Source organism: Notamacropus eugenii, chromosome 1 (genome assembly GCF_028372415.1).
Source record: "Notamacropus eugenii isolate mMacEug1 chromosome 1, mMacEug1.pri_v2, whole genome shotgun sequence".
Classification (NCBI taxonomy): domain Eukaryota; kingdom Metazoa; phylum Chordata; class Mammalia; order Diprotodontia; family Macropodidae; genus Notamacropus; species Notamacropus eugenii.
Window position 1 is genome coordinate 477,204,818 of NC_092872.1, and position 16,986 is coordinate 477,221,803.

The 16,986-nt window shown below is 43.8% G+C and overlaps 1 protein-coding gene across 3 annotated transcripts in view; it reads right to left on the reverse strand.

Annotated features, from left to right (window-relative positions):
• COL27A1 (collagen type XXVII alpha 1 chain) overlaps nucleotides 1-16,986 on the reverse strand; it is a 242,942-nt gene that overhangs the window by 122,122 nt on the left and 103,834 nt on the right. For all 3 annotated transcript variants that reach the window (XM_072632427.1, XM_072632426.1, XM_072632425.1), the window contains exons 13-16: nucleotides 15,099-15,152; nucleotides 10,948-10,992; nucleotides 912-965; nucleotides 150-194 (exon numbers count right to left, since the gene is read on the reverse strand). In XM_072632427.1, the coding sequence (XP_072488528.1) occupies nucleotides 150-194; nucleotides 912-965; nucleotides 10,948-10,992; nucleotides 15,099-15,152 (198 nt within the window). The remainder of the gene's footprint in view (nucleotides 1-149; nucleotides 195-911; nucleotides 966-10,947; nucleotides 10,993-15,098; nucleotides 15,153-16,986) is intronic.

Below are 16,986 nucleotides of genomic sequence, written 5' to 3' on the forward strand. Positions count from 1 at the left end.
CTAGCTCTAGGAAGAAATAGAAGGAGGAGGAAAAGGTACAGAGGACACATACCAGCAAAGAGGATAGTGAGGCTTCCAGTAGGGGATATATGGAGGAGGAATTTACATGCAGAATAAAATACAGTGCAATAAGGGAGTATTCAGATCACCTTATCACCTTTCAGTCCGTGTTCTCCGATGTTTCCCATAAGCCCCTGCAAGACAGAAACCCTGTCTAAGTGCCAAGCTCCCAAAAAAGAAAAGAAAAGCTTCCTAAAATATTTTAGAGTTGAAAAAGGCTTCATAAATCATCTAGTCCAACCCCATCATTTTACAAGGGGGTAAACTGAGCCCCAGAAAAGTCAAATGACTTGCCCAAAGTTACAGCATCAGTCAGGGAAAGAGTTGGAACTAGAATCCAGATGTCTTCATTCCTGTTTTTCCCACTGCCTCACTGAGCATCTCAGCAAGGATCAGAGGAGCCTAGATCTAGAGCCAGATGACTTAGAGGTCATTTTGTCCAACTTCTTCATTGACAGAGAAGGACACTGGCACTCAGTGTGCTTAAGTGACAAAAGAAGTAATAAGGTAGGAAGTGAACCCAGGTCCTCTGACTCTAGTGAGAACTCTTTCCACTGTACCATACAGCCACCATATTCCTGGTTCATGAAATTAATCTAGCAATTCCTACCAGTCTCTAATCCCATCACAACATCATAACACAACCAGACAAGACATAGTCCAAGGATTATAATATCCCTTAAAGGGCAAGACTGTACAAACTCTTCTCCCTGGGTTCCCCACTTTATTTTCTCTCTCTATCTCCACTCCCCTTCAAGGGGAGTGCTTTTGACATCTTAAAATTTACAGCATCAATGACCAGACACTCCACGTGCTGTTATAGGACACAGCAGGTTCAGTGGTTCACTTACCTTCATTCCCTTGGGTCCTGGGTAGCCAATTGGACCAATAGCTCCCATGTCACCCTAGGAAGAGGGGAAATAAAAAGACACTTCAGGTGTTAAGGGAACAGCTAGAGTCTCACAGCCAGACAATGTATTATAAAAGGTCTTACTAGAATGACCTGTGCCTTAGGGGCCATTTTAGTCTATTAACCCACACAAATCCAGAGCTTTCTCAGAATTAGAGACCTTCAAGGAAGGTTCTTTATTCAGCCCAAGATTCCTCTGGGCTTTCGTCAAAGTTCCCCTCTCCTACAGAAATCTTCTTTCCTTTTGTGTTTCCAGAGTCCTTAAGACTGGGAAAGGCAAACAGGTAGGGAGTGTAATAGAAAGAGCACTGGGTTTGGCCTTAGTGGCTTTGAATTCTGACCCAGCTTGCATTACTATTTACTACTTGTGTGATTTTGAGCAAATTGTCTCTTCTCTCTGGGCTTAGGTTATTCCTTCTAGTTCTAAATCCTATGTTATTTTCTGTGAGTCAGAGTCTTTAAAAAGCTCTTCCTAAAAGCTTTATGATCACAGAGGGGACAAGCAGACAGGTTATGGGGACACAACCACCCTAATCAAATTCTCTATGGCTTCCCTTCCTACTAAAGGGAGAAAGACGGACATCCTTACTCGGCTATGGCAAGGGAAAGTAAATAAAAGGGACTTGGCCAGTTCTTTGCCAAAGACAAAGTGGAAAACTGGAGCAGAAGTCATTTGAAAGGAGTAATGGATTCACCAGGTCCCCCAGGCTTGGAAATACACACTCAAGTTCCTCTGACAAGCTGTTTGGAGATGTCTCAGAGGGAAGGAGTAGGAGGAAAAATAAAGAATGACATTCTGTTCTATGATCCACTGATTCTAGCCAATGGGAAACCAGGGCTGTGGGATGCCTCAAGGGAAAGAGAATGAGTAGAGTTCCATGAGCTTGGACAAATCTGAGACAGACATTTCTCAGTTGACTTTCTTTCCTCCCTAACTCACTCCCGTCCATCCCCAATGCAAGACTAAGTCAGAAGACTTGAATTCTAGCCTGCACTCTTCAATTCATTGTATAATCTTAGCCAAGTCAAGACCTGAGGGTCCTTCATCTATAAAATGAGGACTTAGATCAAGGGTTATTAACCTGGGGTCAGTAAACTTAAAAAAGCATTTTGACAACTGTACTTCAGTATAGTTCCTTTGCATCCCATATATTTTATTTCATACATTTAAAAACATTATTTTGAAAAGTTCATAGGGTTCGCCTGGCAGAGGAGTCCATCACACACACACACACACACACACACACACACACACATACACACACATGGCCAAGAACCCCTAAACTGGATGAACTTAGAGGTCAAAAAAAGTGCTAGGATCTATTTTTTCTAAGACATCAGGCTCAGTTTTCTCATTTCTGTGAGATGCCTGGATTCCAGACCCCTTGGTGACCATGTGAAGCACCTTCCATCAACCTGACATTAGCCTTGGTATGGAAAGATGCCACTGAGAGGTGAAAAAGCTAGCAGCTTGGATCTAATAGGCCTGCTCCCTCTGCAGGTATGGCTTTACCTCTGGTGCTAGCTCTTACATCACAGATATCACAGAAGGGATCTGAATTTTCCAGCCCTGGGCCTCTTGATGGGTCTCATTCCAGCTGAACTACCCATCCCCATTCTCTCCCTCTCACTAGTCAACCCCTGTAAAGCTGGTTCAGCCAAGACAAGAACAGAAAAAAGCAAACATACTGTAGAGGCTGACTCACTCCCCACTCCCCAACTATATGACAGGGGCCCTCTTTAGGGGTGGACTTAGCCTCAAACAGATGACTTCAGCCACTGGGACCCATCTCTGTGACTCAGTTTTCCAGGAAAGTAAAGATCTGACCTATCCTTTCCAAATCTAAGATCGTCTCAAAAAAGTTAATTCCAAAATGGTACATTCTTCTAACCTACTTTCTACCTGCTTTGCTATCAGCTCCCCACTTAAGTGGCAGACTTTGGTCAGGGACCAGAGTCCTTCCCCCCATTAATGCTGTATGCCATAACTTTCTTCATCTGATGGCTCCTTCTCAAGTCAGCCAGAGTCAGCTTAGATGTCCAAGAAAGAAAAGAACATAACCCATTGATAGGGATTCATATCCATATAACTTGGCTTCTTCCAGTCCCACAACAGCCATGGGAGAATTCCTTTTCTACCTTGTGCTAGGAGTATATAATGCTGGCCTGGGTCTTGGACCTCAAGTTCTTTCTCTTGGACTCAGTCTTCACTTTTCCTGGAAGTTAGCTTGGGGGGAGGGGGAGGGCAAACACTCTATGAGTGCTCACTGATTCCTTGGGAATGAAGGAATAAATGAATAACCATTTTAAGTGACTCTTGGGAAAAGGACTGAGAGTAGGGTCTTAGTGACTACAAAATTATGAGGATCAAAGATCCAGCACTCATGGTGGGTCTCTGCCTGAGAAAGGAATGTGGGGTGTGCCAGGCAAGAAGTCATGAGACATGTGGCTTTTGGGCTGATTCATGTACCCTGAAATCATGCTCCCTGTAAGAGGCAGCACAGGGTGAATGCTAGATCTCAGATATCTGCTAGCTCTGTGACTCTGAGCAACTCACTTCACTCTCTCATCTAGAAGATATGGACATTGGACTTAATGACTCCTAAGGCAAATTTACAGCTCCAAATCTAGGATCCTATGATCTTGAGTAAGCCACTTCCCCTCCCTGGGCCTCAGTTTCCCAATTGATAAGAAGAGGGAATTGAATTAGATGATCTCAAAGGTCACTCTAACATTCTGTGGCTCTAAGGGCTGAACCAGGAACCCTCAAGAACATAGGTGGGTTTTTTTCCCCAGAACTCCAGGTTTTTAAAGGCCCCCAGATAATTAATCACTGGAAAAGTTTGCAATTGACTGAACCTCAGCTAGTGGCTGAGGTATCTTCCCATCAGGAATTTGAGGCCTCAATTTAAAAAAAGAGAACCCAGATGGAGGAGAGGGGATAAAACACAGGGGTGTTGGCTGTGTGGCAAAGCAAGGGTGGGAGGAAAACCTTTCAGAGGTTTGCATTTTAACAGGCCCCTGTTACTTGTATTGGCCCTTTCTTCATAAAAGGAGCCAGTGAGGGAGGGCCCAGCCTCTCTGGTGGTGTATAAATAAACGGTGCTAGGTGGACTGAAGGAACATTGCCTTCACCAGAGGCTGTGTGGTTGGTTATAAGCAACTGACAAGTCCTGAACTAGGAGCCTTCAGGAACACAGGTCCCCTTCTTCAGGGCTCTGGCCATAAAGGCTTCTTACATGGAGGGTGTAAACTTCAACGCAGCCCCTGTCCAGTTCAGGATCAGCACAAGGGACTCCAGAGGCATCTGATTCAGACATGGGGACTTCTGAGATACAATCTCTACCTTGGGAGGCCTCAAAGTAGCAGCAGAGACCCCAAAGGGCCACAAGCACTGAAGGGGTAATGATAGCAAAGAAACTCTAGAGGATGAGGTTATTTGCTATTGAATTTAGATCTTTCACTGAGAACTCTCTCCGTTGCAACATTCATGAATTCAAGGGGGAGAGAGGGATGGCTGAATGGAGGAGAGTCAACTTGTTTGGGGTTAGCTCTCTAAGCAGGCTCTTTTTCCTTTCTTAAATATTTGTTCAGTTAAATTCTGTGTGTATGTATGTAGATAGATACATAGATAGAAAGAAAGAAAGATAGATAGATAGATAGATAGATAGATAGATAGATAGATAGATAGATAGATAGACAGATAGACAGACAGACAGATAGATAGACAGATAGATAGATGGTCACATAGTATGGTGGACAGAGAGAACTCCTTGAAGCCAATAAGACCTGAGTTTAAATTCAGTCTTAAATACATGCTAGCTATTGATGCTGGATGGCTAGGTGGCACAGAGGTAACTAGGTGGTACAATGGATAGAGTGCCAGTCTTGGAGTTAGGAAGACACATTTTCCTGAGTTCAAATCTGGCTGTGTGTCCAGCTGAGTAATCCTGGACAAGTCACTTAACCCTGTTTGCCTCAGTTTCCTCATCTGTCAAATGAGCTGGAGGAGGGAGAGGGCAAACCACTCCAGTATCTCTGCCAAGAAAACCCCAAATGGGATCAAGAAGAGGCAGACACAACTGAACAACAACAAACGTCACCTAATCTCTCAGTTCTCCGGGCAACTCTCTAAGACCATAAGTTGCACTGGTAGGGAGAATTCCCTATACTAATGAAACCACAGATTCAGTCCCTCTTCCTATGTATCAGAGTTAAAGATAAATAGAAGTTCATGTCCCAAACATGGAAAAAACAATTAGCAAAACCATTCGTTGAGGTTCTTTTTGTACTTCTATTGTCAGTGCTAACCATTTGCAAAACTAAGGTCTGCAGACTTTATTACAGCATGGGTTTAAATGGCATACATTTTCAGTTTCACGGCGGTGACCCTGGACAAGGAAATACTTTCCTAGAATGCTACTGGTCATCAAAATATGGCTTCTTCCTTAGGCTAATAAACATTTCTTTTTTTTCACAACAGCTACAGATTTGTTTTTCTTGTCAATCAGTCTTTAGGCATGGAAGATTATCTTGTTTTTTAACCTACCCAGACAACACTATTTTTCCCTGAGGCACAGACAAAGCTATGGTGACAGTTTTCCTATAGCATCCTCAGGACTGGTCTTTGGAAGAGGCAAGGTCACTTGCTGGGAACTTCCATGAGAACCAGACAAGCTGGCTAAGCTAAAGAAGATGGTACAAATTGGGTGATTAAGAATAGGGGTTGTTGTAGGCTGGAGGCACCTCCTTTCTGTCCTCCAGGGACTTCACAGAAATTGCATCTATAAGGAACTTCCAACTTTCTAAAGGCCTTCTACAGATATTAATTCAACAGACTTTCTGGGAGAGAGGAGTTAAGTAGGCCGGTATTATCATCCCCACTTTAAAAAGAAAATAAGGCCAAGGGAGACTGAAGGTTACTCACTAAAAGTCACAGAGTGAGTTAGAAATAGAGTTGGAACTAGGGCTAAGCCTCCCAGATCTCAGGTAGGTCTAGTCTAAGCCTTTTTTCTACAAGGTTTAGGACAAATTACAATTATTGATTCTTGGTCTTCTGTTAAACAGTAGGACAGTGATGCCCCTGTGAACTCACTACAATAAATAAAACAGTTATCTGGAACTTCCAAATATCACATTTTTATAAGATACAACTTAATATAAAGTGAGACTTTTGTGGCTCTATTTCAAGGGAGTGTAACTACTCAAATTCCTTAAAGTTCTTCGTTATTAAGGCTACAGTTCCACAACATGGGCTTCCATGAGATTTTGACATATATGTACAATGCCTTGGGTTCACAAGAAATAAGGCACTGAATTAATCTGGGTTGCCACTAAAATAGTTATTAATAAATGGAATTTTGATCCCCTCAGCAAAAAAAAAAAAAGCAACCAAAACCACATCCTTCCTCCTAGTCTGTGGAAAACCAGACTCATAATCTCTCCCTTTCCCTTTAGTTCCAAGTCAGAGGGCTCCTTCCTTCCACTGCTCCTCCAGGAGACCGACTCCACTGGGACCAGAGCCTGTCATGTCTGCTACATTTGCCTCCTGCTTCCTGGCTGCCAAGGCTTCTCCCAGGGAGGGTGAGGGATTGGGCTGGGGGTTGAAGGAACCCTCTTTGTATTGGAAGGTGAGCTTCTTCTAGGGGTCCTGGCAACTTGACAAACCACAACCCTCTAGGGCCAAGGGGAGAGACTTTAGAATTAGATAGATTTCTTCCAAAAAAAAAGTCCCCATTGCTTTTCTCCATTTCTGCCTCCTCTGCTAGATTTTCCAGGGTGGTTACAACTAGCAGAGTCAAGTGAATTTTAGTATGAGAAGAATTAAAGTTCAAGGCAGCATCAGAGAGTTTCCCATCTGCAACACTCCCTTCCACCCCCACCTTCACCCTACTCCCCCCTGCCAAGAGAGGGCAGTGACTCTGAAGGAGTGACTCTAGAAAAAAAAAAGGTCTATTGTATCACAAGCTCCTCCTGGGACCTTTGCTTGAGAAGGGCAGTCATTTCTATGGTTCTGCCACATTTCACGCCTCAGCAACTGAGCTTAGCCTAGTGAAAAGTGCTCTGGCCCAGGAGTTAGGCAGCCCTGGGCTCTAATCCCACACCTCTGCCACTGACTCAGTCCTCAACCTTGAGAAAAGTCATTTAGCTTCTTCTTGGGGTCTCACCTTCCTCATCTGTCAAATATATCTTCCCCTCCTCCCTCTTCCCCATGGCCCCTAGCACAGTGCCCTGCATAACTTAGTACTTGCCAAATAAGCTAGACCATTCCTAAGGTCTTTTGCCAGCTGCAAAAGCCTCCCAGATCTCAGGTAGGTCTAGCTGCGATTCCAAGATTTTATGAACTATATCCACTACAAAGCCAATATGGGGCATCTCTTTTGACTTCTAGAAAAGGCTTGAGGGGGATATGACCAGAGATTTCAAGTATCTGGAAGGCTAGTATTTGGAAGGAAATTTTTATCTTTACAGCTTTAGATGGGCGCTAAAACCAGAGGGTACAATGAGGACCCACAGCATGGGCTCAGTGAGGTTTTCATACAAACATGCATGGTGTTTTAGGATCTCCCAATGAGTTCTAGACCTAGTAGATATGATGATAACTGTCTAGAAAAAAAAGCCAGAAAGCATTTACACCTCTAAGATGAAAACCTGCCACAAGGTTGGGACTGGTCACAGAAGATTCCGCGGCTCTTTCTAGCATCAGCTCCTAGAAGCCCTATATGTCTCCTGCTCATTCTGCCAGGGCCTAGCCTATCCCAGGCTACAGAGGAACAGTGACTGAAGCAGCTGATACATGTGGTATTCTTTTTAACTTTCCTCTCCACCCTGCTGGCTCCAACAAACATTTGGAGACCAACCCCTCAGCCTGACCGGGTCGACTAAAAGAGAAAGTCAGTCTGCTCAGGGGAGGCACCAATAGCCTTTGCAGCGGGGTGACTTTGGTGCTTCTTAATTATGCCCGAGATGTAGGTGGTCCCTTCCCACAGCTGTTTTCCCAACTGCAGGAGATGCAGAAACCTGCCCACAGCTGGCCAGAGGGATGTCTGGGATTCTCGTTAAAGCGAAAGCTGGAAGGAACAATTACTCAAACTGTCTCCCCTCTCTCCATAACAATGGTAGCAGACCTCCTGTCGATATAGAATACTCTGGCTCCAGCCCAGGCCCTGACAGCTCGCCCCACTTAACGACTATGCGATTGCCTTATACAACCAGCCCACTCTACCTCATTCTCGGCATCTGCTGATCCCCAAGGAGCCTTGCGTGGGCCGAGCCCTGAGTTCCAAGTAGAAAAAGAAAGAGGAGTGAGTGAATTAATTTGGTGGCCTCTGTAGAACAGGTCTTGGGTAAAGCAATGCTCCCCTACCCTACAGGCCTGAGATGGCACTAGAAAAATATAGTCAAATAATCCTCCAACATTAGTGTCTGAAAACTGGATGCTTATTCTCATTGTCAGTGCTCCAATCTTTAAGCAAGTCCCATAACATCTCCTAAGTCTTCTATCTCTGGATCTGTAAGTCTGCCAGAAAATCTCTCTTATCCAGCTTGGGGTAGGAAGGAATGACTAAGAGATGTCTGAGTGCAGCCTCACCACTTTACAATAGTGATTGTAACTTAGAGTTCCTATTAGATCAGATACAAGGAACACCTCAGTGGCAAGACAGAGGCAAGTCATCAGTTGAAGTCCTATGTTTTCTTTAAGTAAGTAATAGACAACCATGGGTTTAGGGTGGTTTAGATGCAAAGGACTAGACAAGATGTTTTTGCTGAATTGAATTGATGTGACAATGCCAATGGCTTGGCAGAGGTCTGTTCCACGATCCCCAAGGTCAGCAGTGTTGCAATTACTGGACCCTCCAGCCCAGTTTCAAAATGCAGCACTAAGAAGTGCTTATGCACAAGTGCGTGCGCGCGCACACACACACACACACACACACACACACACACACCCCACTGGAAATTTAGAGGAACTGAATCTTAGTTCTGCCACCTGCCACCTGTATGACCTTAAGCAAGACACTTCCCCATTACAGGTTTGAATTTCCTCATATGAAATTGAGGGGGTTAGATGAGATGATCTCTAAAATACCTTTACAGCTCTACAACCATGCTCCTGTTGTGATCCTACTGCTCTGACTGATGCTCCCAATAACTCCTCAAGGTAGATCCTAGGGTATTAGGAAACCCCATTTTGTAGATGAAGAAACAAAGGCTGAGAAGTTGTATCATGTCCAGGGTCACACCACTCTAAGCGCCATTATTTTTGGCAAGGCGATCGGGGTTAAGCGACTTGCCCAGGATCACACAGCTAGTAAGTCTCAAGTGTCTGAGGTCTGATTTGAACTCAGGTCCTCCTGACTCCAGGGCCAGTGCTTTATCCACTGCACCACCTAGCCATCCCCTCTTAAACATTCTTTCCCATTCCTAATTGGAGAAGAGTAGAAATTTCCTGGAAGATCTGCAGATTCAGGGACTTGAAGACTTGGTGTGTGGGAATGTATTGTAGATCTTGCTGAGGACTGAGACAGACATTTCCAGGCTCTCTCCTGGGCAGTGGGAGAATCCAATCCACATATCTGCCATCTCCAGTCTCTTTGTCTGGTCCAACTGTTGGCAATATGGCCTGACCACTAGACCAGAAAGAAAAGATGCAGGGAAATACTTCTCTCTGTTGTGGCTGCAGTCACCCACAGTTGGCAGACTCTTGGGGTTCATTGCTGAGTAAAGGTAAAGTTCAACTATGGGACTCTACTGGCATAAGGCTTCAATAGACTTGGACCATCAGAGCTATGGAAAGGGCCTTAGGACAGAACACCCAAATCTCAGAGCTGGAAGGGACCTTCAAAAGCATATAACCCAAGACAGGACTGGTAAGAGACTGAGGCTTCAATTCCCAAGAATAAGTTGATCTGGTAATAGGACCAAGGAGTTTGGCTCTGCTCCTTTCTAATGATGCTACAGGGGCTTTCTAGGGGTTACTAGGGAGAAATATCCTAGGACTCAAAATTGTTGGAATCTCTAGGCGCCCATGTTTCGGGAAAGGAATTTTCCTCAAAAGAATCTTCCCTCATCCTACATCCAGGTTCTGAGTGTTCTACGTCATCTCACTTTTGCTTTCCATAGAGGGTCACACTTGCCCCTAGTACAGGTGAATTTTAGAGAGTTACAGACACATTGCAAGAATTGCCTAAAGTCCCATAGCAAAGTATGGACCCAGGTCTTCTGAGATTCCACCCTGGGACATTCTAAAGCCTTGTAGAGATGCCTGTAGAAGGCCCAGGACTAGAGGGAGAGTGGCTTAGATGCAGAGGGCGATGATTTAATTAATTAGATGATAGCACAGTCAAAAGACTGTCAGTAGATACAGGCAGGTTCAGAGGCCTAGGATGTTTGCTTCCCCAAGTAAATCCCCAGAGCCCTCTAGTCCAGTTGGGGTTAATGCATTTTTTATAAATTTTAATAAACTATGATAACTGTATTTCATTGCTTTCCTTTGAAATCCTATCTTTTGTACTTTTATGCATTTAAGAACATTACACTGAGAGGGATCCATCCACAAAAGTTAAGAACCTTGCATTTAACTTAACTTCTTCCTCTTACAAGGGAGGGAACCAGAGAAGGAAAATTACCTTCCCCAAGGTCACATCATGAACTCTCTGCATGGTTCTGGCCCTCTACTGAAATTTTGACTAGAAACCTTAGGGTTCTTAACTGCAGAGAAAACTCAGACCCTGTTCTTCCAAAAGAGTTGATGAAATGGCTGGAATTGAGTTGAAGGGAAGGTTAACTCATTTAACCAAGGTCATTCAGCTGGTTAGTAACAGAGCTCAGATGAGAAGCCAGATCTGACTTCCAGTTCCCTGCTCTGTACATTAAACAAAGCCGCCACCCCCCTGCAAAGGAAATGGTTTCAATTCCTTCCTCTCCTCTTGTTCCCAGGCCCCCAAGTCAGGCTTAGGTTATATTCTCATACTTACAATAAGTCCAAGAACTCCAGGTGGGCCTGGGGCACCCAGCTCTCCCTAAAAATGAAATAAAACCAACAGAGTTAAGGGGTGTCAAGGGATCAGGGGCTGTTGGGGGATCACAGTACTAGGCCCACTCTCATCTGGTGGTGGTATTTTCCACAGTCAATCACTTAGAGAGGGGATTACTATAATAACACCAGCTCACAGTCACATGTCACCGTAAGTTTTGCAAATCACTTGACATGCATCGTCTCATTTGGCCCTCCCAATAACCCTTTTAGATATGAATTAAGGGTATTATTAAACCCCATTTACAGATGAGGAAACTGAGGCTAAGAGAAATTAAATGATTGGCCCAAGGTCACACAGCAAGTATCATCACTGGTATTTGAACCCACGACTCTTTTGACTTCAAGTCTAGCACCCATGCTTTACAGTAGCCCTCGCTGCCTCTCTAAACAGGTGGTTTACTGGGGTATCCCCATAGCTCTGCGGGCAAGTCATTGGAAAGAGGTGAAAGTAGTGTTCTGTGGCAAGAAAAAGGAAAATCCAAGAAGTGTAGAACAGGAAAAGAAAGTAAAATTGAGGAAATGGGAGGCTTCCAATGGTCTGTATTTGCTTTAAGACAAAGTTTTTATGCTGGCATTAAAACCTCTTCACCTTCATCCCCCACTATTCTCATCCCACATTTACTTGAGTCCTCTCTATTCCACACACACACTATTCTGTGCCTTTGTTCATGGCACCCACTGAACTTCAAATACCCTTCTCTCTTTTGTCTCCCTAAACAAACTGGACCCACCCTTCAAAGCACCCAGCTCAAGCGCCACCTCAGCCATGAAGATTTCCTTGATCATCACCTTCCACAGGACACAGAATTTTCCCATATAAGAAGAAGTGCCAGCTTGGTCTTTGGGTACCCTCTGCCAGAGCCTACAGGGAAGTGGGTAGACCCCAGATCGAGTCACAGAATCACAGGCTGTCAGAATTGGGCTGGAGAACAGCAGAGAGCATTGCTCCTTTCCTGCCTGAGATTTTTCCTCACATCATAAACTCTATATGTGGCTCTAGACAACTAATCCCCCTCTTTCTGAGCCTCTGTTGAAAGTTAGACTAGAGACCTTAGGGTGTTTAGCTGCTGAGAAAACTCATCTTCTGTTCTCCCTAAAGAGTCGATGAGCTTAAAAGATATAATGGAATCATGTTTCCAGCATCAGCACCTTCATGTCAGACAACAGCAGGAAGGAAGTCAGACTATCCGTTCAAATCCTCTGCTTCGGTAACAGGAGGGTGGGGGTGGGGGTGGTGGGACAAGGGAGTAGGGTTGAGGAGGATGGGGGGAGGGAAGTTCTCCTCTAGAGGGTAGGGAAGGCTGAAGGATAAACAAGCTTAGTCATATCTGAGATTTCCAGGATCTCGGGATGTGCCCACCTTGTCTCTCAACCCCTATAAATTCCCTCCTTGGTTCTCCCAACTGTGCTTGTAACCCCAGAAGAGGGAGAGAGGAGGATAAGTATTTATTAAGTACTTACTATTGACTGGGCACTGTACTAAGCCCTCTACAAATATTATCTCATTTTATCTTCACAGGAACCCTAGAAGGTAGGTATTATTATCATCATCCTATTTTTACAGTTCAGGAAACTGAGGCAGAGAGAAATTAAGTGACTTGCCCAAGGTTACCCAGATAGTAAGTCCATGAGGCAGGATTTGAATTCAAGTCTTCTCTACTCCAGGGCACTTTATCCACAGTGGAATGACTATTAGAGGATGAATCAAGTGGTGTGTGCATAAGCCTTGGTTCTATCACTAACTTACCAAGGGACATGGAACTTCATGGAGCCTCGGTTTCTACAACCATAAAATGAATATAAAAATGCTTGCTCTGCCTACCTCACAAGATTGTGGGGACTGAATAAAATAAGAGATGTAAACTGCTTTGAGAAATATAAAGGTGTCATACAAAAGTAAGGTATGAATAATGCCAGCAGAAATGAATAGCTATCATTTTAATTTAATTATCTTTGTCACTATATCCACTAACTGGGATGGCCCAATGGCTAGGTCAGTAGGCTTACAACCCTATATACTTCCAGCTTCTCTGTGTATTAGCTAGGCTGGAAAAGAATTATTATTTCCACTGTATGGAAAGGAAGACTGAGGATCAGAGAAGTGAATTAACCTGCCTAAGATTATACACCTAGAATCAGGAGCAGAACTCGAGTCTCTAGACTTCTAGAATCAGAACTAGAACTCAAGTCTCTTTACTCTCAGTCCAATACCCTATTGGAAGTAGAAGTTCCTTGAGGGGGAGGGTCCTTGAATAAAGCAAGATACTGGGTTTTTTATTATTTATTATTAATCGACCTGATAAGGGACATTTTAGGGGTATTCATTGTGATTCTTCATTTCAGACATATTACAGCTAATGATTAATGGAACTTTGTGGGAGGGGAGAGTGAATAAACCAAAAGCTAGCCCCCTTCATGATGGGCACAGCTGGGCACAGCTGTTAGGACAGGAAGTGAAGCACTGTTGTCTCACTGCCTCCTCAGGAAGGAATGGGGGAATGGTCAGTAAATGTTGCACATAGGCGCACGCTGAGATCCTGGCACTCCTCACTCCTCACAGCATCCAGCTCTGGAATCTCTTGGGTATTCAGTCTGGTCCAAAGCCCTAGGTTGCCTTCCAAAGAACAGGAAGCACTTGAAGAAGGGTCCCAGACCCTGGGGCAGATTGACCTGGCTCTGTGGTTAGCAATACTGCAGCCAAACATCTCAAACCAAACTTGAACATCTTCCTGCACTTGGAGGATTCCAATTATTTGTAAACTCTATAAACAAGGGAGGATTTCCTCCCCACCCTCTTCTTATAGAAAGGGGTTATCTCCCTATAGTTCAAGTTCAAGTATCTGGAAACATCTCGCCTTCATTCAAAACCCATTGCTAGCCATAAATATTTGGAGAATGTTCCCAGGCAGCGTGGGCCTCCCAGCTCAATGAGCAACTACAACTCTCCTGTGCCCCCAGGCCCTCTGGCACGGAGATGCTCTTGGCTGGCAGAGGCATGAACATCCTTGGGTCCAGGTAAGATCCTCCCAGAAGGCAAACCAGGAATTTGCCTATGGACCTAGAGGGAGAAATCAACGCGCTCTCATACTCTACACTCCAGACAGGAAAAAGCAGAAGGGGCTGGAGCCCTCGCTCCCTGCACCTGGCCTTCTTTCTGGTCAATGACAGCGAAGCCATTTGTTTTTTCCAGCCTAAAAGAGACCTTGGGGATCAGATAATCCAACCATTCCAATGAACAGAGAAGGAAACAGGCCTAAAAAGGAGAAATGACATGCTCAACACCACACAGGGAATGACAATTAGGAACCTAGACCTCCTTGTCTTGTCTCTTGAACTACTGCCTCCTCCGCTGCTATGCCTCTCATGCCTCTAGCTGATGCAGTGGATAGAATGCTGTCCATGGAGTCAGGAAGACCTGAATTCAAATCCTGCCTCAGATACCTATTAGTTGTGTGACCCTGGGCAAGTCACTTAACTTCTGTCTGCCTCAATCTCCTCAACTGTAAAATGGGGATAACAACAAGCCCAACCTCTCGGGGTTGTTTTAAGGATTAAATGAGATAATATTTGTAAAGTGCTTAGCACAGTATCTGCTACGTAGTAGGCACTTAAAAACGTGCCTTCTCTTTTCTTCCTTGAACTGATAATACCCTTAATGGGATAGACAAGACTTCCAAGGCAAGTTCACAAAACCTGCTGAGAGAGGTTTCATTTCTTTCCCAATTCCAGTCTAGTCTCTTTCAGCTCACAGATATACCAGGGGCTATAATCAGACCATAGGCCACAGAAACTTTCTCTAATAGTAATGTACCCCATCTGGAATTGGACCTCAAGATTAACGAAAATGAAGAAAGCCTCAGGGGACTGGAAGTAGGGGGATACGAACACCTTGGATCTGCTTGTTAGATTTTAAATCAGACAGTGGAGAATTAGCAGTACATGGCAAAGTGGCCTTAAATTGATAAATGTGCTTTTCTCTTTGGCCTCCCTGATCCAGCAGCAGACAGTTCACCTCCTCTCCATATCCAACTCCCCCCGCCTTCCTATCTCAGACCCCACATTCTTTCTACATTATCTCCAAACACTTACAGGGTTGCCATCCAATCCAGGGGGCCCTCTTTCCCCAAAGTCACCAGGAAACCCCTAAAAGGATGAGAGAAAGAGGAAAATTAAGTCAAAACATGAACACAGACCATTCATGTCACTCCAGATTTAGTCAATAGTGTCCTGGCCAGGGCAAGAAGTAGCCGTGGACAAATTGCAACACAAGGATGAGCTCCCATTTTATTTCCACTCCTTTATTCCAGAGATTAAAATACATCATCTCACATCTCCCAAGGAGGAAACACTATAGATTTCAGAGAATTTCAGAACTTCATTGTAATGGAAAGAACACAAAATCAAGAGTTAGAGGACCCAAGTTCAAATCCCAGGCCTACTTGTGTACCTGTACAACCTTAGGCAAGCCACTTAACTTGGTTTCCTCTTCTATAAAAAAGGAAAAGCCCTTTTCAGCTCTAAATCTGTAATCTGGTGATTCTATGAAGTTAAAAGAATCTGAAAGGTCAACTAATCCAATCCTTTTCATTCCGTTAAATTTTTAAAAATTTAATATTTTATTTTTTCTCCAATTGCATGTAAAACAATTTTTAACATTTATTTTTTAAAAAACTTTTTAAATTCCAAATTTTCTCCTTCCTTTCCTTTTCCCCCTCAGTGAGAAGGTAAACAATCTGATATAGACAAGACTCTAATTTTACAAACAAGGGAACTAAGACTCAGAAGGGAAGTGACTTGCCTAAGGCCATACAGCTGGTTAACAGGTCTAGAATGCAGATTCCCTGACTAGTCCAAAGCTCTGAGAATTTTATTAAATTTCAAATCTTAGACCATATACAAGGAAATCTGGGGAATCATAGGCTCATAGATTTAAAGCTTGGAGTGGATCCTGAGGCCATCAAGTTCAATCCTTCATTTTACAGATGAGGAAACTGAGGCATGGATAGGTTGTTGGTGGTGTCAAACTCAAATAGAAGTTACTAAATGGTACATAAGGATCTCTGATTTAGAAAACCACAAACGAACATTATCTATGTTACATTGTATTTTTATTTCTTTTGTTAAATATTTCCCAATTACATTTTAATCTGATTTCCCACATTCAGGAGTGTTATGGACTACATATTTGATACCTCTGGGTTAAGTGACCTGCCCAACATCACACATGAAGAATCTGATAGGATCTGCATCCATACCCTCTGACTCCAGAGACAGTGCTCTTTCTACTGCCTGTTCTCACAGGAGGTCTCATTAATTTAATACTGATAAATCCTGGGCACTAAGCCCAGGCTTATAAGAGCCTAAGACATGTGTATGAAGCATGTCAAGAAGGAAAAGGAGCTCACTGAGGAAGCTCTGGAGTTCAGGGGCACTGCCAAGGGGGAAAGTCTTGGCTCTGGCAAGACTGAATTAGGGCTTCTTCTACTCTAGGGAAAAAAGCCAGGCCTTTGAACCAAGGGGACCATGCCAAACATGGAAAGCCCCACTGGAGAGAGGGGACAATTTCCTTCTGACTTCAAAAGGGAGACAGAAGACCAGTTTGGGGCTAAGCGAAACCCAGTATTTTCCCCTTCTTGAATTTAAACCATTGTTTTCCAGGGGAAATTTAATAAAAAACAAACCACATGTTTTTCTAACTAAGTAAAAGCCTGAACTATTCAAACAATAAAGATTCATGTTGGAGAGTAACTCAGACCCTGGTTTCTAGGGCTACTAGAGAAATAAATACATTAAACCCAAACATTTTTTTAAGGAAGAACCAAGAACTTGAAATGCTTGTGATTCCATAATGTCTGAGTTCCCCTTAACCAAACTCATTTCAGCTTCGATTGAAATTCCTCCTCCTTTAGGACCTGTCTGGGATCAATGGATTGGGGTGAAATTCCCACCCCATAACTAATGTCCCAATCACCTCCCA